The sequence below is a fragment of the Leuresthes tenuis genome, unplaced genomic scaffold (assembly GCF_036924035.1).
Source record: "Leuresthes tenuis unplaced genomic scaffold, fLeuTen1.0.hap1 SCAF_14, whole genome shotgun sequence".
Taxonomy (NCBI): Eukaryota; Metazoa; Chordata; class Actinopteri; order Atheriniformes; family Atherinopsidae; genus Leuresthes; species Leuresthes tenuis.
This window is the reverse complement of record NW_027325368.1, coordinates 6,869,377-6,896,817: the sequence shown is the minus strand read 5'-3', so window position 1 is coordinate 6,896,817 and position 27,441 is coordinate 6,869,377. Positions and strand designations below refer to the sequence as shown.

The 27,441-nt window shown below is 41.0% G+C and overlaps 2 protein-coding genes across 4 annotated transcripts in view; one reads left to right on the top strand and one right to left on the bottom strand.

The window, feature by feature from the left end:
* Nucleotides 1–65: 65 nt before the first annotated feature.
* On the top strand, nucleotides 66–27,152 carry tesk2 (testis associated actin remodelling kinase 2). Of its 2 annotated transcripts, none has more exons than XM_072363686.1 (13): nucleotides 66–331; nucleotides 4,112–4,544; nucleotides 5,587–5,706; nucleotides 9,628–9,749; nucleotides 12,326–12,374; nucleotides 16,566–16,712; nucleotides 17,793–17,875; nucleotides 19,204–19,288; nucleotides 19,802–19,885; nucleotides 20,554–20,640; nucleotides 22,154–22,292; nucleotides 23,551–24,084; nucleotides 24,888–27,152. In XM_072363686.1, exons 2-13 carry the CDS (start codon nucleotides 4,428–4,430, stop codon nucleotides 25,178–25,180), a joined length of 1,860 nt encoding a protein of 619 aa, XP_072219787.1. In that variant the 5' UTR covers nucleotides 66–331; nucleotides 4,112–4,427; the 3' UTR covers nucleotides 25,181–27,152. The 2 variants fall into 2 exon arrangements, with proteins under 2 accessions (XP_072219787.1, XP_072219786.1); XM_072363685.1 differs by having other exon boundaries at nucleotides 66–545.
* The window catches only part of LOC140268724 (SLAM family member 5-like), a 101,870-nt gene continuing 99,737 nt past the window's right edge, over nucleotides 25,309–27,441 (bottom strand). For both annotated transcript variants that reach the window (XM_072363691.1, XM_072363692.1), the window contains exon 5: nucleotides 25,309–25,388. The gene's annotated coding sequence lies outside the window, so the exon portion shown is untranslated. The remainder of the gene's footprint in view (nucleotides 25,389–27,441) is intronic.

Here is a 27,441-nt window from a genome sequence, read left to right as displayed (position 1 = left end):
ACAACTACAGTCTCCCTCTTTTGTAACCTTAATTGTTATTTTTGGTATTTCGTTTTGTTAATCCTCTCAGATCTGACAGTTAACACGCAGGAACGCGCTCTCATTGGCTCACAGAGGTGCCAATCAAATGTGGGCGGGGTCAGTGGGAGTGGATGAGAGCAGAGAGACGACGGAGCTGTCAAACACCAACAAACGTTAGAAATGTTATCACGGGCGATACAGACAGAAACACCGCACTTTCCTCGTTTTTGGACACAGTAAGGGCAGCGGTGAAGATTATGTTCAACTCAGGAATACAGCCTTTGGAGTTGTGGACTTTTTAGCCGTCGTGGTGAGAAACTTGCCGTTTGTGCGTGTTTGTAAGATCTCAGGCTAATGTCTGTTAGCTCTTTGCTTCGCTTGAGTTTTGTTGACAAACTAGCACGTCTGCTAGTCTCTGAGCTAGCTGCGATGTCCTGTCGTTAGTTCTTTAGGTTTCCAGATATGCCTCTTGGTAAAAAGCAGCTTGGACTGTTCTTGTAAACTCCTCAATGAAATATAAACAGGTGAGTCAGCTAAACTTTTAACTGGAGTAAAGTCTGATACTGACTGTTGCTTCTCTAGTTTGTTTACATATTTTAATTGGAATGTACAACGAATTCTTAAAATATTACAGAGTTATTCAGCTGTGGGATTTTATCTGTGTGTCTCCAGCTAATGTGGCTTCTTGTTTAAAGCTGTTACAGCATTAGACACCAAGCCTGTAGCATCCAGGTAATGACAGTTTTTGTGTGTTTTTTTTCCCCCATTAATTTGCTCTCTGCTTGTAAACTCTTGAGGAATGACAGGTATGCATAGGCTCATATATTGTGGAAGTTTATCACAACAGATTGTGGTCAGATAAGAGACTGGTATTCATCTCCTGAATCCTCTCTTACAGTCTCGGTATTCTTCTTTTTATCTAAGCTGGGATCTATAGCTTATATAAGAAAAGCCTTCCAGATTATCAAAGTACTATAAATCGTATACAAAAATGATCACAGGGGATAGGCATAAACTTTTTCTGTGTGCTTTAAAGCATTGAGAATAGGCTTGTTCTTCATTCCACGTTTGTGATGCTTGTGTACCGAACATGCACACATGCTCCTGGTCTGCCTTGCTGCAGCCTATTATTTTCGCATCACTTAATTTTTGATTTATGACCGACTTGTTCTATTAGTCTGTAATCCACTGGGACACAGCTGGATGGTGTTCAGGGCCCTCAACCACTGTTAAACCAGTTTGCCTGGGGCCGCTTTGGTGTTTCTCCATCTGTTTTGGTGCAGCAAAAGGCCACATTTTACAGACCAAGAAAAAAAATTCCACCCTGTGTCATGCTGGATCCCTTTAGTGTGGCGTTTTAAATGCATACTCTTTGAAAATGTAAACAGCAGGGTGTGTAGTTAGGGAACAAATATACCAGTTGTAGCGAGCATGGGTGGCTTGCCTCTATTTTTGTTTTATAATTTGTTGCATCATGGAGGGCTTTCATATTTGTGAAAGTTACAAATCTACAATTATATGCAGTCTGCAGATACTTCCAGCTCATTTTGGTGTGTTGCTTATTAGAAAATGTTTTCCTCCTGAATGCGGCGAGCAAGTCTGGTGATGGAAGAATACAGTTAAGATAAAAAAAAAACACTCATGAGAAAAAAAGGGTTTAAAAGATACACATTCACTGGACAAAAAATGGAAAGTTACTTAAACTTAATAGTAAAACATCTATCTTTGTTCTTACTTAACATTTTTTAACGGAACTGAAAACACTGTCCTACTTTTGACAGCAGTACATCCTCCTGGATTTACCCTTATCTGTCTGTCAGTGTTCGCTTTGGGCTGATGCTGAATGTTTTAGTTTAAATCAGCTGATACCAGTGATGTGGAGACGTCATCAAGCATCCCCAGACTGAAACTTTTTCCATGTTTAATCATTTTTACATCAAGTAGATGTGGAAATTCACACTGTTGGTTTGCATCCTTCTTTAATCAGCCTGAAATAAAGAAAGTTTTTAACTATCTACATTATCTCAGGCTATCATTTACATGAATGAGGTGTTAGTATGTTTGGGAAGTTTTTGTTCTCAGAAATGGCTGCTTTTATCACTGATGTGGGAGTGTGAATACAGAATCTCTTCCTGGTTGCTGCTCTTATGATTTAAGAGGGAGTTTATATTCTTCTTGATGACTTTTTCTCGTCTACTCAGATCTTTCTTAGATGAGTGCCTCTGTTCTTGCTCTTTGATGAACCCTTATGAAGATAGATAGGAAACCTTAGGCTTGTTACTTGTGGCGTTTATTTTTCTTGGCACAGGCTGAGATGAGGTGTCGTTGGTTGGGGAAAAAAAAAAAATAGTTTAAACAAAAAAAAAAGGAAGAGAAGGATGAAAATCCTTTTAAGGTTGTGGCCGGGACAGAGAATGATCTCATCAGCCATCCCGTTGGTCTAAAGTAACTCCGTTGTGTCATTCCTCTTTTTAGGATCTGATTCTTTTCTGCCCCGTGTGGGCTCAAGATTAACTTTTAGGTTTCCTCTTTCATTTCATAGGCGTCCTTTTATTTATAAATCAGAAACGTTCTTGATCTTTGCTACTGGTCCTGTTCATGTTTTGCCCGGTGCGTGCACGCATGGTCACAATATGACTGCACAGTATCGTCGCTGCTTGTGAGGAGAGACGCCTCAGATTCTGCATTAATAAGCTCTGCAGGATCAAAGATGATGGTGTGAATTTCATGGCTTTCTTTGTGACATATCAGGTCACTGTTGGACACAATAACCAAAAGGAGGGATTCAAAAATATAAAAGCTGTTTTATTTAGCAACCAATTAATGCAGAGAGGCCGTAAAATACTATACTGCTTATTCAGTTTGGTTCATGGTGAATCTGGCCATGACAGTGCTGGTCTTTAAACCCCTGAGAATCTTTAAACGCATGTGAGGGTAGCCTGTGGGATTTATATGAAAATGATTAATTCGGGGAACAGAAGTTGATGTTGTTTAAGGTTAAAAACGGTCTATAGTCTATTTGCAGTAGTAGTCATGGTTGCTTAGTAATCCCAAGCAACCAAAACGGTCCAGTCTAAATCATTTTGTTTTGTCGGGCTGTTGTTTGAAGGATCTTCTCTGTGTGAGTGCTCCGCATTGATTTCCCTGTTGAGAAAATGTATTACAGAAGAGATGAGAGCAATACTGACAAAACGTCTTTTCATTATTTTTGTCATTTATACATTGTTTGAACAGCAGTTGTTGCGATGTAACACTCGTGAATCATCGATAAATTCAGCTGAGAGACAGTTAATAAATGAATTATTAATGCAGCTGTCCTACATGCTGGCAAACTGGCCTTGAGGATTATCAGAGCTTTACACCGTTAAAGGGCATTAGTCCTCACTCAGCCCTGTTTTTAATCAAGGGTTGCTTAATTGATTATTCTATTGAACAATCACACCCAACACCCTAAGTCTTAAAGGGTAATTATTAACTTGTAGTTCATGCACTAGGTTTTACAGACGCCCTCGAGAGCAAACATGACTGATGGGAGATTTTCTGCTCAACACTTTGAGAGATGGAATGTGTTTTTCAGTATTTTCTGGGTATATGGAGGAAAGACAGCCAGTCTCAACATGTTTTACAACAGATGAAATCTCCCTCTGGCATGAAGTATTCCGAAAAGACATAAAAGCCACATTGTTTACAAGGTTGAAAAAAATATTTTAAGCCTCAGACGTCCTTTCCTGTTCCCCTTTGTACCCTGCTGACATTGTTTTGGATGGCATAAAGGTCCGGGACCTGAGCTATTCCTTGGCTAATCTCCCATAATCGGACAATCGGCCCCTATTACAGCCATTACATTTGAGCCGGTTGAGCAAAAGTGGCTTGTCTCTTCAATCCTGAGGTCAGAACCAGTTTACAGCCACAGTTACTGTGGAATACCTTCATTTTTCAAGTAAGATTAGCAGCCCCTCTTATTATTGTTGGTGTGTATGGAAAAATCTATGAACAGTGGATCCCATTTCATCTTTAAACATTATTTATAATATGTTAAACAAACAAAAGGCCTATTCATTCACTTTTTATTTCTTCTTACTTTTTCTAGGTCTCAAAGGACTCACCTTACTCCTGCCATGTGACGTTTTATCATTCTGGACTCCTCAGTTACCAGCAGCGAGGAACTGGACTAGCAAGGAACCGCTTGGATCTTGCCAGGATTGCCAGCAAGGACACCCTAAATAAAATTAAAAACTGAAGTCTATGTGTGTGATATATTTTCTCCCAGAATACAAACTGAGTACACACCGTGCTGCCGTGAAACCCTCGGCGCCGTTAAAACAATCTAGTCCTCTTGTCATGAGGGTACATCACAGAAAAAGGCCCATATTACCCTCTCTGGTATCACACTTTTTAATATCGCCATGGACCGGAATAAACGCAACTCTATTGCTGGGTTTCCTACACGGCCTGAACGCCTCAGTGAGGACGGAGACGGTGCTGGAGGGGTAGGAACGTCTGAGATGGGCCCACCTTCGCAGGTCAGTCTTTGTTTCTTGTCCTCCTTGTTTTTGTTGAATTCCGCTCTAGTCTGACAGTTTCTGGTTAACTTTCAAGGGTACTCCAAGAACTGAAGAATCCCGCGTTGGTGTCATTCAACCAGTTGTGTGTGATGAAAGAAAATGATCTTACCATCACTTCAAAAGTGGGGGAGGGGAATGGGTGTGTTTTAGGTCTACTCAGTCTGCAGAAAATAGACTTGAAGAGCTCAATATATATGTGAAATTGTGTGTTTATATGTATGCTTTTGTAGCAAACATATTAAAAAATGATGGTATTCTGGAAATGATGAGGTTTAATGTAGAGATATTACATAACTGGACACTGAGTTGAGATTTAAAGCTCTTTAATGGTGAGAAAATTCTCACAGCTGAGAAGCTGGAGCCACAGAGAGCTCTGAAATGATTCATCAGTGATTATATTTGGCATTTTTCTTCACTGGTTAAAACGTATTCTCTCAGTTCCCCTTAAGCTCCGCTGATTTTTCCCCATTTAGGAGACACTTTTTTTTTTTTTTTTACTTATTTTGTAGTTATTGTTAAACTTGTTGATTTAGCTGCAGAAGCAGAAAGCTCAGTTTTTTGGTTAAAAAAAAAGAAAATGTTTGGACAGCTGTAGGCTTTATTTTTAAAAAGCTTAAGTTAAATATGGTTTTATAGTCCACAGTTTGCTTTTCCTTTTCAATCTTACACTTACTACTCAAAATAGAAGGCAATAGAATAGTGTTACTAACCTGAAACCATTGAAGGATTGTCTAAGCATTCAGCTCAGTGTGAACATACAGTAACAGAGAAGTTTGAGGGGTTGCATGAACTCGGTTGCTGAGTAAAGGCTTCTGTATGTCTGTGTTTTCTGATCTAAGTCAGTCTTCACATCACTTTCTTGTATTTTAGTTATAATGCCCTTTTAGAAGCAACACAATCTATGTCTCCATCTTTTTTTTAACCTAAAAAACTAAGCATGTCCATCTGACTTGGACTTATTTTTGGCATGTTTTGAGCACTGGGCTCTTGTCTTCTCCAGGTGGGCAGGGTGTGTCCATCCTCCTACAGAGCCCTCATCAGTGCCTTTTCCTGTCTCACACGCCTTGATGATTTTACCTGTGAATGGATCGGCTCCGGATTCTTCTCTGATGTCTTCAAGGTGGGTGGAGATCAGATATTACTCCCCTCTTTGTGCTCTCTCTGGGTTTTCTTTAGCTGCACTCTTGGATCCTTTTGTTTCCCCCTGTCTTCTTATTATCTATACACACTTAACTCCCTCCATCAAGGGCTCTTTGTGATGGTTAAAGCAGTCCTTCTGATGTCAGTGTGATCTCAAAATTGATTTTACCCCTCATATGTCACAGTCGTCATGTTGGTTTTTTGTGCAAAGGTTATTAGAAGGCAAGGTCCTTGTTCGGAAATCGTGTTCATAGGGCATAAAACTGTTGAACCTAAAGTAGTTTTCCATTTGATTTCATCTTGTGAAGTTGATCCGCTTGGTCGGTCAAACAGGGATCGTGAGTTATCTTCACTAACTAGTCTTGGTTTGACATTTTTAGGTCACGTTAGACATGACTTAAACAACCCCTCCCCTTTAGGCATGTGACTGGAGGTCATAGAGGCACGTTTGGCTTTGCTAAATGAAGTTTTAGCGACAGAAAAATTCAATTTTATCTATTTCCTGTTGTTAAATGTATTAACACGGCCATCATGTTAGTGGGAAATTTGATAAACCGTGTGAAAAGCTACTCATCTAAAAGCTAAAAGCTAAGGTACACAGCTGAGTAATGGATTATTTTCGCCTCAAGCAAGAACTGGCTAGTTCTGTGTGACTTTTGTATCGGAAGATCAATTTATTTTTGGCATTTATTCAGAAATGCACTTATGTTTTTCAACTGTGAAAAAGGTTAACACATCAAACCCAAGCTCAGAAGAATGTGGAAAGGTTTTGATCTCTTACAGATGAAGAGAAATAGTCAGAGTTAGATGAAGGCTTAGAAGTTTCATCTCACATAATTTTTTTTGTCAGATTATTAAGAGTTCACTGGGGTTTCTGTCTTTCTGTGAACATGTGGATTCCTGTAAGGTTTTAGTGCAAGAGGATATGTCATTAACTGTGCAGTTGCTCCATGTAACACTAGTCCTCCTGTGGTTTGATGGACTCAGTCTCTACTATCTGTCATGGAGGTGAACTGGCTCTTAATACGTTGATTTCCTGCGACACTTATTGGTGTTTGAGTTATGAACTTGTGAGAAGGGAATGCAAATCAAGGTGTTTTAATAGTTTATTATCAGCCTGTCTTAAGTTAGTTACTTAATGTGTTATTGAGTTGTTACGGCAGCTTTCAAAGCCACCTAACTTTGGGCGAAACAACAACACTGGAGCTTGTTCAGCCATAGAGTAACACTAAAAAGAAGTGTAACCTTTTTTGACTGAACATGGTGACTTTGTTTTGATGCTGCTGTGTAAAATGCATTTAGACTTTATTTTATGCTGTCCACAAACAGGACAGTTTACCGTAACCAGTGGTAAAGCAGCCCATTTATTGGCTTTACTGGAAAGTTATGATACAGTCATGGCCAGTACTCACGATTAGTTAAACTGAAATTTAAAAGCAGCGTATTTCACCCTGTCTTGGGTTTTCTCTTGGTCTAAATGTGTGATGCCTTTTCAAGCAAAGTTGGAGTCGGGCAAACTTTAAACTCTAAATCTCCTGAACAAATGCTGCCGTCATGCCATTAAATGTAGGTGTTGCTTCAGTCTCATGGGAAATTCCTGTGAGTAACGCTTGTAGTCCTTTGAGAAAAGAATCTGCATGTTGAGAATGAAGAAGGTGGAGAAGAAGGGGAGGACAGTTTACTGTTGAAAAGCTTTAAAGTCATTATAGGAACGACAAAGTGGTGAAAATGAAAAGAAAAACGCCGAAAGACGCTGAGGCCAAAAGGAGGAGAAAGCAGAGGGGAGTAAAAGCCTCTGAAGGTGGAGAGTTGGGGTGGGAAGGCTGTTGAAGGAGATGAAAATGGGGGGCTGAGAGGAAGTTTTAGGTGTCCACTGAGTACAAAAGACAGCATGGAGAAGGGCTGAAGAGTAGATGAAGAGGAGTTTGGGCTATTTTGAAGTTGGTTAGCTTGGGTTCGTGGGGGGGGTCTTTGGAGGAAAAGGACTCCATCAGAGAGGAGAGTTTGCAAAGGTGGGGGAGACATCAGAGGACGGAGGAGAAGAATGATACCTCTTCGAATGCAGGGAGTGATTTGGAGAGGGCATGACGGTTTGTTTGAGGCCGCAGCGTGGAGGAGAAAGAGGGGGATCAGGAACACACGCAGATGGGGGGATGTGAAGAATTGGGGGTCGGAAGAGGACCTACGGATGTGGGGGAGGAGGCCTTCAGAGGAGTGGCCATCTGTTGTTTCTGCTGTCCTGTGGTGGAGACTGTCGCCTCTTATAGCCGGGGCCCCCTCCTTTGAACTTGGAACAGAGAGATTTTTGTGTCTGTGTATACGAGACGGAGAGAGAAGTCGATTCAGAAAACTCTGCTTATCTAAATCTAAATCCACCATCCTTATAATCATCTAGATTGTGGTGATAATTGAATGTTGTGTCTCAGAATACTGAAAGAGCAGCATAGTGGCAGTGCTGTCCCTTTATATATTTCACTGACTTTCATTGTTAGCGCTGCCTCTGCTTTCCAGTTAGACTTTATCCCTGCGGTCGGTTCCCCTTTCTCTGTAACAGATAGCACCTGTCTATTGTGTCGCTGTGGCAGTGTTAAAGGCAGATATTAAGTGCACCATTGTTCCAGGACGACATGAAGCTGGCCACTTTTGTTGTCAAAATGACTGACAGGCTGTCAGTCACATTGGCTCACTGATGAATTTCCATTAGCATAAATGACGGCTTAGCCGTCACACTCGTGTGACAATTTGTAGCTCCATTTTGCATTTATATGTGAGACTTTTTCCCTTTTTCAATGATTTAGGTTCTTATCTTGAACCTTAAACACAGAGGGATCAGTTTATTCTCACTCAATTTCAAATTTGCATCTCCATCTAAAAATGTTTCAGCCGCAGGGAAATTAGTTATCAAACGTAGGTAGATAAAAGAATGCCTCTGCAGCAGCTCAGACCTTTGGCGTGCTTCCTTCTGTGGTTTGCAGGTTGATGTTTCCTATTTGCTTGCATGCATGAATGAATGCACAACAGCTAAAATTCTTGGTAATCAACCCCCTTTCAGACCTGAGGCTCCGTTTAAAACAGAAATGAGATCATAGACTAAAAACTTAGTGAGTGTGTGTTGAAAATGTTGATGCAACGCGTGTGTTGCTCCAGGCTTGAAAGATAACATGATGCATATGTAGACCCGTGCCAGAAATTGTTAATGTACCGTGTTGTGGCTTCTCTGAAACCTGCAGTGTGAAGACCGAAGGTTGTCCGACTATTTTTAAGAGCGTGAGACGATAAAGCCAATGAATAGACATGTTTGTGGGACTTCGAGCTTCTGATAGTGACAAACATTAATGATGAAAATGATTTGCATTTAGTTGAAGTTCTAAAACACTTCTTGTTCATCATCATGAGCTAATAATTCCTTTTCCTCCTTTGTGGTGTTTGTGTTGGAGATGCAATATAATTAGTGTAAAAAACTGGAGCAATAAAGTCATTTCGCTTCACTTATATCTCACAGCATTGTGCGTTCTGTTTTAAGTGTCATCCAGTAAAGTTTCAGAGTTGCCACGATCTGTCCAGTGCATGCTGGGAAGGGATCCAGTCCACCATAGAGGGATGGCTGATGATGCCACAGCTAACTAAAATCCCAGCAGCGATAGAAAATTGATTTTGGAGTTCTGAATTGACGCCTGTACTTTCATGGCTGGCCAGTAATGACTGACCTAATTTCTCTTCTCTTTTCTGTGCTCGTTTTTTATCTCTGTGTTCTCGCTGCATGTCCTAGATATGTTTAGATGTAAGATGTAATTACAGGAACGTTTTATTCCACACTCGCTGAGACCTTTTTCACAATGACCGCAGCTGAAAAAGATTAAAAGTTGTGTGCATTTGAACATGAAAGATTCTCTTTTTGCAGGTTCGTCATCGAGCCTCAGACCAGGTGATGGCTTTGAAGATGAACAAGCTCAGCAGCAACAGAGCTAACATGCTGAGAGAGGTCCAGCTGATGAACCGGCTTTGCCATCCAAACATACTCAGGTTGGGGATCAAACAACTGACTGGTTCAGTAAATACAAACCGGCTTCCAAAACGTAATGTGTTTGTGTGCGATACTGAATTTGTTCTTTGGGGAAGTGCCCCTGCAGAACAGCTTGAAACCCTTATTAATGCAGCTTATGAATAAAGCAATAAAGCTTATTTCCGTTTTGCTGATTTGGTTGATTATTGCATTATGACGTAACATCAGCTGATTTTTAATGTGCGATTATCCCTGGTGTAAGAAACTGAATCTGAAGTTATTATATTACATTTAGACTAAATTCTCATTGTTTCCAGATGAATGACATTAGACATGACGTCGGTGATTTCCACCAACCCCTGCTTCTCTGGTCATAGATGTGTTTTCTTGACATGTCCGCCTCCCCCTTCACCTCGACCTCGTGTTCTCTCGGTTGCTCATTCGTCTGTGGTTGTGACCCGTTTCCTTTGGGGAGAACTAGAAACTGTGTCAAACGCAGAGCCTGTGAACAATGGATTTTCTAAACTGCCAGCTCCTGTTAGAGTTGCAGCAGATGCCTGGAGGTGAACAGCAAGGAGGGACAAGGCAGAGACCATGAGCAGTCATGTCAGCATTTTGGATAATCTGGGCAAATAACTGTATCGTGAAAGCTGGCTATAACTCTGGAAACTTTTGTGTTTATTGCTTCTATTTAACATTTTCAAGATATGTTGCATGGTTACTTCTAGTCCTATATGCAGAATAAACACCTCGCATACAGCATTTCTGTTTGACAAGCTCAAAAGCTACAGTGCTGCTCTGGTCCACTTTAGCAAACCTCATCTGCCTGCAGTGCAGAGTTGAGTGCCAGAATCTACTTGATACAAACTGTCATTGAAAACATCTTCAACCTGTTTTTGTAAATGACATGACCTGAAGCGAGCTTAAACACACACTTACTTACTCACCCTAAAGTGCTTCAGGTACCGGACCCAGTTCAGACCCAGTGCTGGACTTCGGAGAAGACAACGTTGCTTTTCTCTGACAAAAACTCAGGATAGATGCTGTTTGTACTACTTCTGCATCCATCCTGGTTGCATTCACACCTCAACTCATCTTGTGATCAAATTACCCAAGATGCACGGCTAGTTTTTCCATGCACAAGTCCACCGACAACAGTGATATTCATACAAGTTGATGGAGAGAAAATCTCTTCCTTAAGAGGTGATTTCATTCAGAAACTTAAAGCAATCTGCTTCGATGCTACAGTACATCATCCCGAAGGCACCCAAATATCACTGACATGTAAATCTAAATTGAGTTAATCACATACCTCTGATTTTCTTTAATTAGTTTTTTTTTTTAAACTCTCTATTAAACATTCGTCTTTACTTGACTTTAGGTGCATTATTGCAGTATGTTTGGCTTGTTGTCTTTTTCAGATACTTGTATTTTATCTTCCCTTTTCTAAGGAAATGATTCATCTTCTGTAAAGTGCTGTGAGCTATGCAGATAAGCTTGGATTTGGACAACAGAACAATGAAAAGACTGTAAAGAAAGAACAACTTTAAAGCTATAAGAATACGGATCTGTTTCAGTTAGACTGACCATGACGGCACAGAATAGGATTGTTGTTGTTTTGTAGCAGACATTCAGCTCAGGGGTTCTGGGTGGGAGTGTGTACTGAACATGCACATACATGCATAAATATCCTTGTGTGTGCATAAACAGATGTGCACTCATCTTTTACAATACCATCTTTGTTGAGCATGCCTTGCAGACTGTGTGTTTCTTTGTGTTAACGAACACACTGTGAGGTCATTGTTTGCTAAAATCCAGAAGGATCTACAAAGTTGACCTTTTCATTGCCTCCAGAGTTACGAGGTCTTCAATGCAGCGAGTGGACAAAGTTTGTTCATATGTTTCTTTGCAGACATGCATTGTGTCACCTGGTTCAATGAGTTCATGGTCTGCTCAGTGTTAAAGTAGTTCCACATCTCCAAAGTCTTAACAGAATATATATATATGTGTGTATTGATATCCTTTAAAAAAGTAAAAACAAAATGCTATCAACCTAAATCAAGACAGTTTCTCTCCATCACTAAATAGTTTTTCACTGTTGAAGGGGATTTTTTTAGATATTTTAACAGGTGTCAGAGTAGGGAAAAAACAATCGCAGAAGATTGTGGGTTTGTTTAACGAGTTTAGAAAATTGAAAGCCAAGACAAGAGGGATGGATGTAAAGAATGCAGGTGAAGCATCTGAGCTGTTATTATCCTCCCATTAACAGACAGTCCTGCAGTAATCACCTGCTCCGTCTTGCCTTCTGGAATTTTAATTCTTTTCTAACTATTCTTCCTGCTTTCTCTGCTTACTCGTGGAAGAAAAAGGTCAAGTTTCGTCTGTACATTTCAACGTTTGAACGTTTCCTTTTAGAGTGAAGCAAGTGACCGAGCTTGGCTAAACTAAACAGCTTTGTAGGGTTTTTTCTCTCTCAATTTTACTTGATTTGATTCTGTCCGGTGTCCTACGATTGTCTGTGAGTTTAAATCATGGTTTTATGAGACAAATACTCAACCACAACAACTTAATTTTGCATCTCATTTGTCTTCTGTAGGTTTAAGGGAGTGTGTGTCCATGAGGGCCAGCTTCACGCTTTGACAGAGGTAAGAGAAAATGTACACAGACACAAACTATCTCACATTAAAGCTTCAGAACAAACTAATGGTACCTCAGATTAAAATGTTCCTCCTAATGACAGACCATAGTGGTGCACTTACCTTTATGGCGTCTGCAGGTGAGTTCTTTATGTTGCCACTATTTTAAGGCAAACATCACGTCATCCATGAACACAACACAGTGGCACATAAGCCTGTAATTGTGGCTAACCAAAAGAACTGAATGTCCCTGAGTGTGCAAAACACTTTGGCTGTGTGCTTGAGTGTGAGAGGGAGCAAGCAAGGGAGAATTCGATACAAGACATTTCCTGAGTGTGTGGAAATGCACTACAAGCTGCACATTAAAAGTGTGACTCGTCATGTGTGTGTCAACAGAGAGATAAAGGCAGTTATACAATGTGTGATAATAATGAGTTAATCACAGAATAAGCCCTTGATATATTAAGCTCCCGAATGAAAGAAGTCTGGGCTAATTTGCTTTATTTGGAAGAGAAATGAGAGGTTGAACGGGTAAAACTGGGTTGTTAAATGTGGCCTTCCAGTTACAGGGTGTTATTTCTCCTGTTGTTGTGTTATTATCTCACTCTGGCCTTTAGCCACACAAAAAGAAAAAGAAGAAAAACACAGCAAATGTTCATCCCGGCTACTTTATATTTATAGCGATTGGCACTACATGAGACTGAATGGTGCAAAATGATGGGTTCAAAATGTTATTTTACTTTAACCAAGTAGAAAAAAAGTAATTACTCAGTAATGACTAAATATCTGTTATGAAGTCTCTTTTTTTCAAAGCAACATTAAAGTTTTTTGCCTGTGCAGCATCACGATGGCTGTTGTGACCTCTTTGTCACACAAAAGATCAGAAAATAAGTGGATGTGAGCTTGGCTCCTGCCCGAGCCGTTTATCAAATGATATGAGAAATGAATTCACAAATGACACAAAGTGGTGGCTGCAGCTGTAATGTCTTTATGTCTATTTTCTCTCCATTAATGTGCTTCATCTGTTTAGTTCAAGAATGATAACTGCTGCACTCGGTGATGACGATGCTGTCATAAACACACACACTTGCGCAGTTCAGCCAGTGACTTTTGATAACTGGTTTTGAACTCACATTAAGTAGAAGAACTTTATTCTCCAGCCAGGGCAGGAAATTTGTATCTTATAAAATACTCATAACTGCGGCCAAAAAGCTTCTCTGAAGAAGACAAACATGGTTGAAGATGCTCCCAGGCTCAAACACATGTTCTTAATTCCACTGATTGTGGTGCACTTTGAACGTGAATATTGTCGTGTCAGCGATGACGGGCCAGAGTTTTCTGCTGTAGCATCCTAGAAAGCATCTTAAGTTTACACACATTCGCACACTGTAGATGTAATGAGAATAACTCCACACGTATGAATATGCATACGCAGACCCTGCGGGGGGTCTTTTTTTTCCTGCTGCAGCGTAAACGGATCCTCTCCTGTCGCGTCAGAACCAAACCTGGTGCACCGATGCTGGTAGCAGGCTCGTGGCGTTTTGTTACCAGACCCCCAGTATGACGCCGTGCTCAAAGGAAACTTGGAGTGAAGTTACTGTGTGGCCCCAAGTTACCTCGAGAAACTCACTGACACACACAAACAAATGCATGCAAATCCAAGTACTGCATATCATGCAAAAGTAAGGAAATAAGTTGCTCAAATCACTCCTTCAACTCTTTATAAATGATCTTTAGAACATACCCACTGGCATTGTAGATAGATGATAGAATAGATATTCCACATCATCAACATGAGAATGAGCCTTTAGAGACTCTCGTCCTGCACCTTGTGAGAAATGCTACCGCCATCATAATCAGGACTAATGGTAAGTCATGACCCATGGCACGATTATTCAGCTGTTTGAAGCTGCTCCCAACAGAAAACAAGGATTCTTTGTTTGAGCTTTTCCAGGCTTTTAAACCTGAAACGCAGACCGTGAACATTTATGACCTGGCATATGTTTCTTATTTCCTCACTGCTCTGCATTGTGCAGAGTCATGTTGAGGCTGTTGTATGTGCTGAGTGGAGTGATTACTGTGGTGTATTAGTTATTCCATAAAACAGGACAAAGCAAATTCCAGGAAAAAAACAAAAAACACCTATTTTTTTAATTTTTAAAAAAAAAAATACAACTTTTACTTCTACTTTTCGTTGGCACGCTCCTCATTTTGGACCAGGCGCAGTTTGTGCCTGCGGTGTGTCCTGGGAGTGTGTGCCGACTGAAGTCCTGATTGAGACGGCAAAGGGGAGTTGGATTAGTCTCAGTTTAAAATGTCTCCAGAAGAGTTTTCTCCTGTTGTATTTCTTCCCTCTTAACCCCCAACCAGGCAGACAGCAGATGTTGAACTCTGTGGTTTCTGAGGAATCTGCTGGACAAACACTGTAATCCTCTGATGTCTTGAATCAGAGTACATATATATATATATAGCTCACTCTTAGGGTGAAGGCATTAGAACTTTGTCATATATGTTTTTTTTTCTTTTGCTTTACAAGTCATTGAGTTGCTGGTAGTAAAGTCATAACAATGAAATACTTCTTCACTTTCTTTGAAGAGACAATAAACTGTGGCTTTTGTACTTTTTATTACTCTGAAAACTGTTTAATATTTTTTTATGAGGGTTGGAGTTACGTAATGCATGAAGTACAAATGATTCAAACTCCAAATGTGCACCCATGGCTGAGTTAACTGTTTAAAATGTAAGCTGTATGCCCAAAATGATACAGAGCGAAGCATGCAAGACATTATTATGGCGGATGACATCCTTCTGTGGTGATGTGCAGAAATATGTCATCGTACTTATGTAGTAACGGGTGTTGTGGGTAATTTTCAGTTACAGAGGCGTTACAGACTTTGATTTAAGCAGTGCCTGTAAGTTAGAAAAGGGAGAGGGGTTGCACGAGCACAAACGTGGAAATACAAAAAAAGAAGAATGTGAATATTTCTTGGTGACCTCAGTGCATGTTTACTAACTTTGCACCCCCCCCCACACACACACAATTCCAGTGAAATTGCGGTTGCATTCTTTGCCTTCTGTACGTGACCCTTCCACATTGGCTTCCTATTCTTAGCCTTTAGTCTTTTGTGTGGATGTAATATTGTAAGTAAAAAAACAATCTACATCCTGCTGGTATCATTCGATATCTTCAGCTTTCTTTGAAAGCTGGCCTCACACAACCACTTATAATTCAAATGCTCTGGAAAGATGGTCCGAGTAAGGATTTATGTCTGTGCTCAGCTAAAAGAAAATTGGACATTTTACTCATTTTTCTGGGAAAATCGATCAATTGGTTGTACTAAAGCAGCATTAAGCTCAGTTTATTATCAGCATGAAGAAGCGGTAACCTCCTCCCATCACTAACCCCATCTTTGCTCTAATTCCATGCCTGTCAGTCATACCAATAACCGCAGCTAAACCAGACGATCCCTTACCCCACGTCGGCTTTCTGTAGTTAAGCACTGTTGTTCATGATATGTGACATGGGATTAGTGTGTTAGTGAGTTTGCATGCAAGCAGGAAGGTCAGGCAAGTTCTTGAGGATCAAAGCAGACAAAGTGAAGGACCGTGAATACTTTAAACCTGCTGAGCTGATTGGCTGTCTCGTCTTTCTGCAGTCCAGCATTTATAAAGGCCAGACACTCCACATTCATGCATGAGAAAACCAGCAGTTTTACCAGCCTGCTGAACAGGCCACAAGCCAGTTTTTTTGTCAATACATCAGCAAACCCACCGGGCTGATGGACAGTCACTAATCCACTCTGTGACCGCATCAGATGAGCAGTTTGTTTGAGCACCTCCTCTTGTAGTTTTAATGAGTTTGTGTGTTTTAAAAACATGCATTTCTTTTTAGTGAGTCAGTGCATCAAATGCTGTTCCTGGCTCGAGTGCATTAAACATAAAAAATCAATTACTTTTTAACAAATCATGTCTTTAAATTCAAGAAATGTGTGCTGCGTGTTTTCAGTTCTTCTGCCATTAAAATTGACATAAAACATGTTTTTTAGGACACAACGTAACCTGGATTCAAGCGTGATTTTTTCATTTTGATTATTTTATCTTAGCTTTTTTTTTAGCTTAGCTTCTAATCCCTCTCTTTAATCTTATTTGCGTGTGCATATGTCTGCCTAAAATGTTTGGTATGTATTTCTTTTTCTTTAGTACATCAATGGTGGAAACCTGGAGCAGCTTCTCGACAGCAACAAGCACCTGAGTTGGCCCAGCAGGGTGAAACTCGCCTGTGATATCGCCAGCGGAGTGGCCTACTTGCACTCCAAAGGCATATTCCACCGGGACCTCACCTCCAAGGTTAGCTGGGGCTTATTGGTCATTAACAGGAGAAACCATAGTTAAAAGTAGATCTGCAGGTCTGCTGATAGCCTCAGTGAAACGTGGTCCTGACTTCCAACAGATCTGCATGACTCATTTAGTTTGGACACCCTCAGTAAACTAATGAATTAAACATGTTTCATTGGTATATTTCTGTGAAGAGAAGACTACAAACTTAAAGCAGAGGAGAAAGCGTGTCTTCTCTTTAGCCTTCCACTTACTGAGTTTCTGTTGACCTGTATTATAGATATTATAATATTGATTGGTTTTAAGGGCGCATAGTTTCTTTAGAAAATGTTGGATGAAATGACAAAGTACCATAAAACTGTTGAGTGTTTCTGAGTTAATTAACTCTCTTCCCAGTCCTGTTAACCTCCCTGTAAAGAACGCTGCCCAAACACTGTTGTTATTCTGTACGAAGCAGCTTTTAGATTTTTTTTAAATTGACGCAGACAGTCTGCAGTACAGTCATGATCATTTCCCCTGTAGAAAAACAAACAAGTGCACTTTTCCTTTGACTGGATGAGACAAACAAGAAAGTAGACTCCTCTTTTGTAGATGTCTCTGAGAATTAGATGGTGTGCTCCCCGCCCTGAGAGTTCACAGACATCATGGTTCCTCAAATCATTAAAAAGACATTTTACTTTAACTTCCCTGATGATGTGGTGTAGAAATTATACTGTATACCTCTATAATGAGGAAGGAAGCATGATAAGAATCTAGTTGTGCACTGAATTCATGCACCACAGGCTGTGTCAGTGACACTGACATGCATGAATAAACTGTGGCCACATGGACCATTAACATACAGCTCAGCTGAGGTGGCTGAGACCATCAGCTACCTTTGTGTTTCACGTGAGTGTTCCAGGAGTGCGTTTGTTTAGGCTGAAGAGGAAGAGTCTTAACCTGCAAAGTATACTGCACAGTTTCCTAACAGTGAGTTTTGATAGGAAGTACAGGCTGATAAAGCTGGGCCACAAAATGCTTTGTGTTTTGGATCCTTCTGTGTTGCAACTTCCTCAAGTAATCGTCAGTGTTTTTGGTTTTCTGTATTCACAGAACTGCTTGATAAAATGTGATGACAACTGCTACACGGCAGTGGTGGGAGACTTCGGCCTGGCAGAAAAGATCCCTACCAATCTGTAAGGAGACGTCACCGAACACCTCATTTACGTGAAAACCCCCGGCCCTCGTTCTTTATTCGTAACAGAACGACAGTCAGAGGATGATTTAAAAGAAAACCTTTTGTGAGCTCATTTTCTTCTGCTGTGTTTGTCACAGTGATACTGACTCATATTACCACTGAATCTAACAGTGTGTTATAAAAGGAACTGGCTGGAGTGAAATCAAACATATTTAGCTCAGTTTTGTGATATATTTCACATATTTTCTGTGTTTGAGTCACAGTCACTGTGGACAGTCATGTACCAACACAAAGCCTTGAAAACCCCTTCTACACAGATAGTCATAGTCTGTAGGTTGATGGAAAAACCAGACACCTGTCACAGCCCCTGATATTCTTCTCATTGATGTAAAAGGAGTCTGAATATCAAACAGGTGATTCAAACTGTTACAGTGTGTCTGATTGATGTGTAACTGACCACATGTCTGTGTGTATGTTAACAGAAAACTGCTTAAGCTTGCTTTGATGCTTATGTGCCCCCTCGTGGCTAAAAATCGATTGATGCCACTTAAAGAAACTTCATCAAGATATTTTGCTGCAATGAGACCAGCACTTACCTTTACTTGATTAATGGCAGTATTTTGGTTTATGTGAATGAGCTGCATGGCTCTCATTATGAAAACCCACAGAGACAGAATATGCCAAATAAGAACATTTTTATTCCACTCTATCATCTTTTTGCATCCTCCTGTCACTGCTAACTCGCTGAAGGGTTAACTTGACGAGGTGTAACCACACCTATGTCTTATTTTCTTGCCAAGTGAGAAGCTGCAGTTTTCCTGGAAACGATCGTTCTGATCCTATTTAACCCACTTTTAAATCTAATTAGAGCAAAAGCTAAAAGCTGCTGCAATTAGGATTCATGACAGTTTAAAGCCATCCAAGAAATGTGCGCTCGGTGAAGTTTAAAGCTCCAGCTTTGTTTTAAACAGAAGTGCTGCCGTCCACACACATGCTGAGCTTTGATCAAAAACAGGAACTTAGTTTTCATGCTGAATTGTTTACACTGATGCTCATGATTAGTTTATTTTATTCAGATGCTTAAAAGCAGACTAAAGATTCAACTTCGCACTAATGACCTCATTCATGCGTTTTCTTTTAACCGCTTTCGTTTGAACCCGCTAATAAAAGCAAGTCAAACCGTGTGATTCTGAACTTTAAGTCGGGTCTGTAAGTGCTCCGGTGATTATTTTTCACATCTCTGAAGAAAGAGCACAGACACCAGGGTGCAGCTCTTACACTTTCATGACGTGTTGGATATAATTAGAAATCCTGTGTTCTGTTTAGCGCTGAAGGAGAGAAGCTTTCGGTGGTTGGTTCTCCTTTCTGGATGGCTCCAGAGGTGCTGAGAGATGAGCCCTACAACCAGAAGGTAAAGTCGCCAACTGCAACCTCGATAAAGCAGTGCAGTTACATGAGATTGGATGGCAAATGCATTTATTTTCATTAAATTAAGAAGAGAAACACTGGAGAATGATCACGTTTACACTGATCATGGATTATTAGATGTTTACTATTACAAGGAAAATACGGGAATAGTTGGCAGTGGGGCTGCATGATGTTAAGAGAACTGTGATATGTCGTATCTTTGTTGAATAGTGTGATAAAATACGATAATATAAAAACATATAGAAGTAAATGGAGTTAAGGGGCTGCATTCCATTTTGCAGCTGTGCATGCTGGTTAGTTGTTGAACAAACCCTAATCTCAAATCTCAGTGGAATGCACCCTCATTGTTACACCTGTGCTTATCACACAGTTCAAAGTTGAAATGTAAGGTGTGGAAAAGCTCGATAGCTTGCCTTTTCTTGCAGTCCCAGCAGTGTTTTCTGATATTGATATTGTCTTTTGCAGTATTTCTGAGCTCATTCTGTCGTATTTTCAGGCCGATGTGTTCTCCTACGGAATAATCTTGTGTGAAATCATCGCGAGGATCCAGGCTGACCCTGACTTCCTTCCCCGAACGGAGGTAACTGCTCACCTCTGTTCCACCTCGTGACCTTCTGATACTCAGTGTTTGCAGTGTACACAGGCTGAGCCTGTTGGTATCCCGCGCTTTGTTTACATGATGAAATATTCTCACACGGACCAGCAAAGGAATGTTGATATCACATTTCCTAACCTAGTCTTGTGAGGCAAATATTTAGTGCTTATTTTGTGAAGTTATGGCTGAAAAGTTTGCGTTGTCTGCACAAATCTGTCAATTCAAACTTAAGTATTAAACATTATTAGAACTGTCTTTAAAATATTTAATGTGTTGTTGATAGTATGATATCATACACCATTTATTCTTACAGTCTGTGTTGTTGGATATTGAAACCAAGCCAGCATTAATTCAACAATAGTAACTAATAAAAACTGTTTGCATCCCAGGCTTAGAGCTGAATCCATGTTGAGGAATAAGTTGTGCTTAATAGTCTTTGATAGTCTATAAGTATAGTGGAACTTGACATTCAGCAGGACAATGTCAGAGGGATTAGTTTGATATGACACTGGCTTTGGCAGTCGAGTTACACTATGTCAAACAGCGGGTCTGTCTCCATCCTTTATCCCTCTGTTAAAATATTCATTTCCTGTTTGTATTTCACGTCTCATACATCAAACCTCTTTCTGTCTCCACCTCCCTGTCCTGAGCAGAACTTCGGCCTGGACTATCACACGTTCCAGCACATGGTTGGAGACTGTCCGCCTGACTTCCTCCAGCTGGCCTTCAACTGCTGTAACGTGAGTCCACCGGCCCGTCACTCTTTGTGCTGCAGAAATGATCATTTCTCTCTGATAGTAAGCTGCTGACTTTCAAGTAGCTGCTTTGGTTTATGCGTCCCATGTTTCTGTCCATTCTTTCTTGGAGTTTCTCTGGAGTTATTCTTTTAATTTCTTAAGCAACTTTTATTTCTTTGTTAAGAGATAAAGCAGCAATCTGCATATCTGACTAATCTTGATTCGGCTTTATATGCAGGGGGTGTTCTGCTCTCTGCAGTCTGGACCTGGTACTTTTCAGATTCAGCTTTTCTTAGTAGTCCTCCATTGATTTGTTAAGCTTTGTTAAGCTTCATAAATATAATTTCCCCCGTGCTGTTTATCTCATAACACTGCGTCTCTTGACTTTAACTGTGGGGTGACTTTTTTTTTTCTCTTCTCCCCTAACTTTAATTACACCCACAGAAGATCAGGGCATTAAAGGTTTTGGAGCTCCCTGCTGATTGATCCCATATAGACTCCTTTATCCCTTCTCATCCTTGTCTGTTGTCTCGCTTTTATCATCCTTGTCTCCCTTATCCTCCTTCCAAGTCTGTTTCCAAGGTTTTTGGGGTTTTTTTTCTTCCAAATTGTCCCAAACGCATATTTGTCCCAAACGACGGCATCCAAGGAAGAAAGATGAAGCCAATATCTAAGTGAGAGCTCCTTAAAGGGCCACTGGAAACTTTTTTTTCAATCTCGAATCAATCCCCATTCAACATTACAGCAGGAATACACATGTTACAAGGGTGTATTTTAATATAAGTCACCTTTAAGACTTCGATTTTACACCGTTATAGGCTATCGTTGACAGATTAGTTACCCAGTGGATGTATAGGGACCCTTGTCATTTCATTTTTATACTTTCCAGTACTGTGTGCTCATCTTTACCCTTGCTGCTGTAATTTTGTGGAATTTCTGTTTGTGGGCAGAATGAACTTCTATCTAATCTCATCTTTAACCCAATATAGTGAGTCAAGCTGGTATTATATGATCATTTCTTCCCATCATCTTACTTTAGCAGCAGTGTGTGCTGAGCCAAAGTGCAGTTCATAAAGCAGTCTGGGTTTGTGCCACTAAGTGACGCAGAATAATTCCTCGGTTATTCAACCCTTTTAGATACAAAGTAAAGGCTTGTGAAGATGTCTTAGTGTTGTAGTATTTACTGTCGATATATCGGATGGAGCATCTTTGAAAGCAATTAGGACCAAAAAGGCCTCCTAAAATGAGACTTTTCTGAAAACCCGGACAGACCTTTTGTTTCTTAACTTTTGCAAAAACTACTAACTATATAAATAGAAACCATTTGAGTGCTTAAACTTAAAAAATCAATTTAAGACACACTTAAAGTATGTTTGCCCCACATCTCAAAGGGATGTTTAGACTGGATGCAGCACACAGTATGCATCCGCTCTGGATAGGTTAAATTAAAGGTAATGTGGATGTTTTAACTGTTCCCTGATAATAAACTAATAATCTCCACTCTTCCTGTCCTCAGATGGATCCTAAACTCCGCCCATCCTTCCCAGACAGTGTCAGGCACCTGGAGGAGATCTTTGCTCGCCTTAAAGTTGACGCAATGGAGCACGAGTGTGTTCCGCTCAGCGGCGACAATGACAAGAAAAGCATACCCAAAGGTATCCGCGCTGCACGCTCACAGAACTCAGAACTCTTATTCATAAGAAGACGATCCCACGTTTAAAGGCAACATAAATGAAGAGCCCAGTTTCACTTCTACATGCAGACTTTTTCTTCATGTTTAAAAAAAGAAATGTTTGATACCATGTTTGCATGTTTCCACTGTCCTCACCCAAAGATTCTTCAGCAACTTATCCAAGGGGCATTTTAATGAAAGTTTGATCTAACATATAAACCTCATCTTGACTCGAAGAGGAAATTTGGTCTGAGATCAACATTCCTACTGTGAGACACTTGATCCATGCAGGTCAGAGTTTCACTTCTAATTTGGTCCAGCGTGCAGCCGCCTGCATGTCTGACCATCTTGGGGTCAGCAGGCAGTAATGTTTTTGTTTAGACGAGCCAAGCAGCTCCTTTTACTCATGGCTCATTATGTCACAGATGCAAGTGTGATTGAGACAAATGCGACACATTTCTTCCACGTGGTGTTTGGTTATAAATCTGAATGACGCTGACTTGATGTATAAAACAAATGTCTGAGCCTGTTGACAGGAGAATAATCTCTTATGAAGCCATTGTTGTGGAAAGCACGGCTTGGATCTGTTGACTGTAACGTCAGGAACGACTCCTCCTTCTCTCCTTCTCCGTCCCCATCCTTCTTCTCGCGCTCTCGCCACCGATAACATCAGCATTTCCTGAGAACAGGATCACCCCTAGTAGGAAGTATTACTGTAGCATAACATAAACAAGAAGATATTTTTCCCAAGTAAAATGAGTCAAACTTTCCCTTTTACGATCACTCAGAAGTGCAAAAATGTGTTACGGGAGCGGGATGCAATGAGCTGTTTGCTTGGTTTGTCCATTTGTTTAAATGCGTGTGCTGTTTATATATTTCCCCCAATGATTTTTTGAATATATAGGCAAATACGCTTGTTTCTGAACTACGTTACTCACTGGAAATCAAAGGTTTCTGTTATGCTCACTTCAAAGTTATTGAATTTTTACTGCTGCCATGAATCAGCCTTTATGAGAGAATCCTGTCCAAATGTCTGTTTAAATACTGCTTATCCAGTGCCTTAGAAAACAGTTTTAAACACTAAAGAACTTATTGCTGCCTGGACAGAGATTAGCACGTGTTGCCACCTAGTGGCGATATTGAATGCTCACTTTACCTCCACTAATAAGTTTTAGAAATTCTTTCACTGTTGTTTCTCATGTCATGCAGTCACAAAAACTCTTTTTTTTTCTGTGCTTAAGGGGAGAAGATCCAGGGCTTCAAGCGGCTGAACCCACTTGGTTTCCAAAATGATAAAATCCCTCCCAAATCCCCGCGGCCCAGACGAAACATCTGGCTCAGCCGCAGCCAATCGGACATCTTCTCCTGCAAGCCAGGAAGAAAAATCAACGTCCAAGATCCTTACTACAACCCCCCTACCTCCCAGAGAGCAGCCAAAGTTCGCAAGATCAACCCTTTCTCTGCTCGAGAGGACCTGTGCGGGGGCAAGATCAAGTTTTTCGACGTGCCCAGCAAGTCCGTCTTCTCGCTGGTGTTTGACCTCCACTCGCCTCCGGGAAGTGCGTTCAGTCACCAGCCGTCTGCTCACGGAGCTGGAGGATCCCAGCAGGAGGCGTCTTATTACTGGCAGCAGCTGCCAGGAAGGCAGTGCCACTCCTTACCAGTGTCCCCCCAAGTGCCCCGCTCTGAGATCTTCCAGCTCGCAGCTGCCGTGGGCTCCAACAACAACGGTTCTGTGACCTGTAACTCCGGTCAGCTGTCCACTACCCTTCCAGGTGAGTTTGGTGCCCGTTTGTCATGTGGGACGTTAGAAAATAAGCTACAGGATTAGATATTTATGACTTTCCTTTACAAAGTAGTTGAATAATGTGCGACGTGTAAACATGGGATGACTCATTACCGACCTTGGCATAAAGTTTCCGTTAAGCTTTCTCATTATCTAAAAAGTCTGGAATGGGAGAAGAATGTAACATTCAGTCCTTGGAAAACGAAGATTGCAGTATCTACCCTCCATTCCCTTTGCATTTGGATGGGAAATATTTCTACGCACAGAAATGCTCGCAGATGGACCCGTACTGAGGGGATCACCATGAGCGGCAAACCCTCTAAAGAGCCGCAGTGTACAACCCTGATTCTGAAAAAGTCAGGATGTTGTGTAAAAAGCTTTCTATGAGTGTGTTTCTGGCATCAACTTTTGAATTTATATCCTAAATACGATGAAGTCAGTTGGTAAAAGACACCGAAAATCATTTCTTTGGACTAATGTCCGTTAAATAAAGCTTCAGCAGCAAATAACAGATTTAGGTTTGTTTAGATATTTCCCAACTTTTCAGGAAACAGTTTGTTTATTCGTCACATGTAGCTCAGATGACACGAGTGACAGTGTTTGAGCTCAGAACTTACAGGCAGTGTTTGAGCTTTTGTTCATGAACCAAATAGAAATGAGGCACCTTTCTGGCTCTGCAGGTGAAGGATTGAACTCGAGTCATTCAGCATGTAAAGATGCAGCAGTTTTCCTGTTCTTAACGAGGTCAAAGCAGTATGGAAGTACTATAAAACCTTTTTTGTTTTCCCTCAGCGACTAACTCCAGGTCTGACGCAGGACTGATGTCACATGACGTCCGGCAGAAGGCGGCGCTGAGCAGCTGGGCGAAGAAGTACGTCGTGGTTGAGATCCCACCTTACTGCAGGCAGAGAGGAGGGGACGACGACGAAGAGGTGGAGAGGAGGAAGGGGGGGGAAGTGAGTGCTGAGAGCTCGTTTCCGATGTTCACCAGCAGTGAGGCAGACAGCGGAGAGGCGATGGACTGCTCCAGCAGCCGAGAGGAAGAGGGGGAAAGACACAGAGGGACGGACGCGTGCTCCATGTAAAGCTGCAGAGGTGGCGGATGAAAGGAGGAGGTAGTTCAGGACGGGACTCCTGATTGTGAGGACAGGGAAAAGATGGGAAAACTAAGATGTAAATTAAGAAAAAGCAGTTGATCTTTTTCAGCTCTCAAGTGAATGTATCACACGTCGAATAAATGAACCACTTAATTTAGATAAATAACTATTTTTCAAAGCTATCACCCAGGTGTGACTGTCTCCGAGTAGCACACAAAGCTTTTGTCCACACACTCTGCGTAAAGATTATTTTTCTGAGAAGGTTGTTTATATTTAATTCCGTGAGGTGTAGATTTTCTCTCTTGTACTCGATGTCTCGTCTGTGACGGGGGACACTGAAGATCCCTCGTGTTGTGTACAGTTGAATGTGTTTAGATATTTTCTGTGTTCATCGTGAGACGACTTCTTGTACATAAATCCGAAAACAAATCCCAGATCTTTCCCACGTTACTGTGCACTCATGAGACAGATGTTTGATGTCATGCTCCCTGGCGAGCTCGAGTTTGAAGGTAGGGATGAAGCATTTTACACCTGTAGTGTCTGCTGAATTCAGATAAACAGCAAATTCAGGACGGAGATTAAGTTTAATGCACTTTGTTCCATTCTGTTTGAAACCTCTCATGTGTGACTGTACGTATCCACTTAAGCTCAGCCTCTGCAGCCGATTATATTTTATTATGGACCCTTCAAGGACGTTGGCAGGGATTCTTCTCAGCAGTTTTCTTGCTACTTGAAGATTCGTATGATCATCATACGGCTCAAACTGTTGTCCGTGTAACATTCAGCATTTTAAAGTTTGCATTAAAACTCTCGAATTCTCAAAAACAGCAACACCAACTCTGTTTAAAATGGTCAACATTTAAGCCAGAAGACAGTTTTTTCCTTGTAAGAAACCAGCCCCAAACAAAGCTAAACAGCTTCCCTCTCACAGGTGAAATTTAGCTGATAATTCAGCCGCCTGCTTGGTCTGATACAACCAGGAGTTTGCGGTGGTTAATGCTAGGAAACCTGAGCTGTGTAGAAAGTGGGGGCTTCTTAAAGATCAGTGTTCGTTGAAACTAAGTTCTCCACGCTGGATTCTTGCCGACATCATGTGTTATTTTAAGGAGCTGGTGCTGAAATGATTCCAGTCCAGGTCTTACTGGTCCAGCTTTGGAGACGTTCACTCTGAAATGTGTCAGATCAATCCGACTTCTACCAATTAAAGCTGATTTCTTAAACTAAAAGTAGAATCCTAGGTTGGATGAGATCTCAAGAGATCGAGTGACTGGAATCATTTAGCTGAAGAGCAGAAACTGATTCGGCGGAACAGATGAACAACATGATGTGGTGGAATCAGATCTTAAACAGAAGGGGGAAACGGCACAACCTGGTGTTTTACGGCTCAGAGTTCAGAGGGCCGGATGTGCAGCTTTCTGCTCTGCAAGGACAAAAACTAACTGAAATAATCACAGTGGAATCAGCCCAGTTGCTCTGAGTAGATTACTAAATCAAATTATTGTACGATTTCCTAAAGAAACGCCTGGACGTGTGGCAGCTGCTAACATCTGGCTCCTGTTGTACTCGACACTCCACCGAACGTCCAAAGCGGATTCTTTGTTGCCTGTTTTCTTGTATTAAAGTATTAAAAGTGTTCCTCGGAACAGTTTTCAGAGTACAAACTAAATGACTTATGAAATCCGTTTTCTTCTGAGTCATGTTTGCCTCGGTTCCTGCACTTCCTTCATGTGGCTTGTACCCGTCTGCAGATCTCAGTCCGATCACGTCAGCAGGAACTCAAACGCACTTGTACAGTGAGATATACGTGGAGCTCTCTCATCACTACTTTTCTATGCAACGTTTATCTCGCAGTTCTACAGGATCTAATTTGATATTTATGAAAACATTTAATGTCTTACCCTTTGTATATTTCTGTAAAAAGTTTGTGTTTCCTGCCTCATTGAATACACATTGAGATGTTTTGGGGTTTTTTTCCAGATCAAATAACAAAGCTTCCCTGAGTTTTTCTGTGGTTCTCGTCCTTTCTTTTTGCAGCTCGACTCAGAAGCCAGCTTTCAGTTTTAGTCCACAACACATCATAGCTAACATGATCTCTGTTGGGTTTCCTGATGTGTAAAATACAACGTCCCACATGATCTACGATGGCCGCGCTTTGAACCCTACGGTGGATTTAATCCCAGTTTCCTGTCATCTCAGACACAGACTCCCAAAGCTAGAAAGTCAGAAAACATGATCGTTGAAGCTAAATG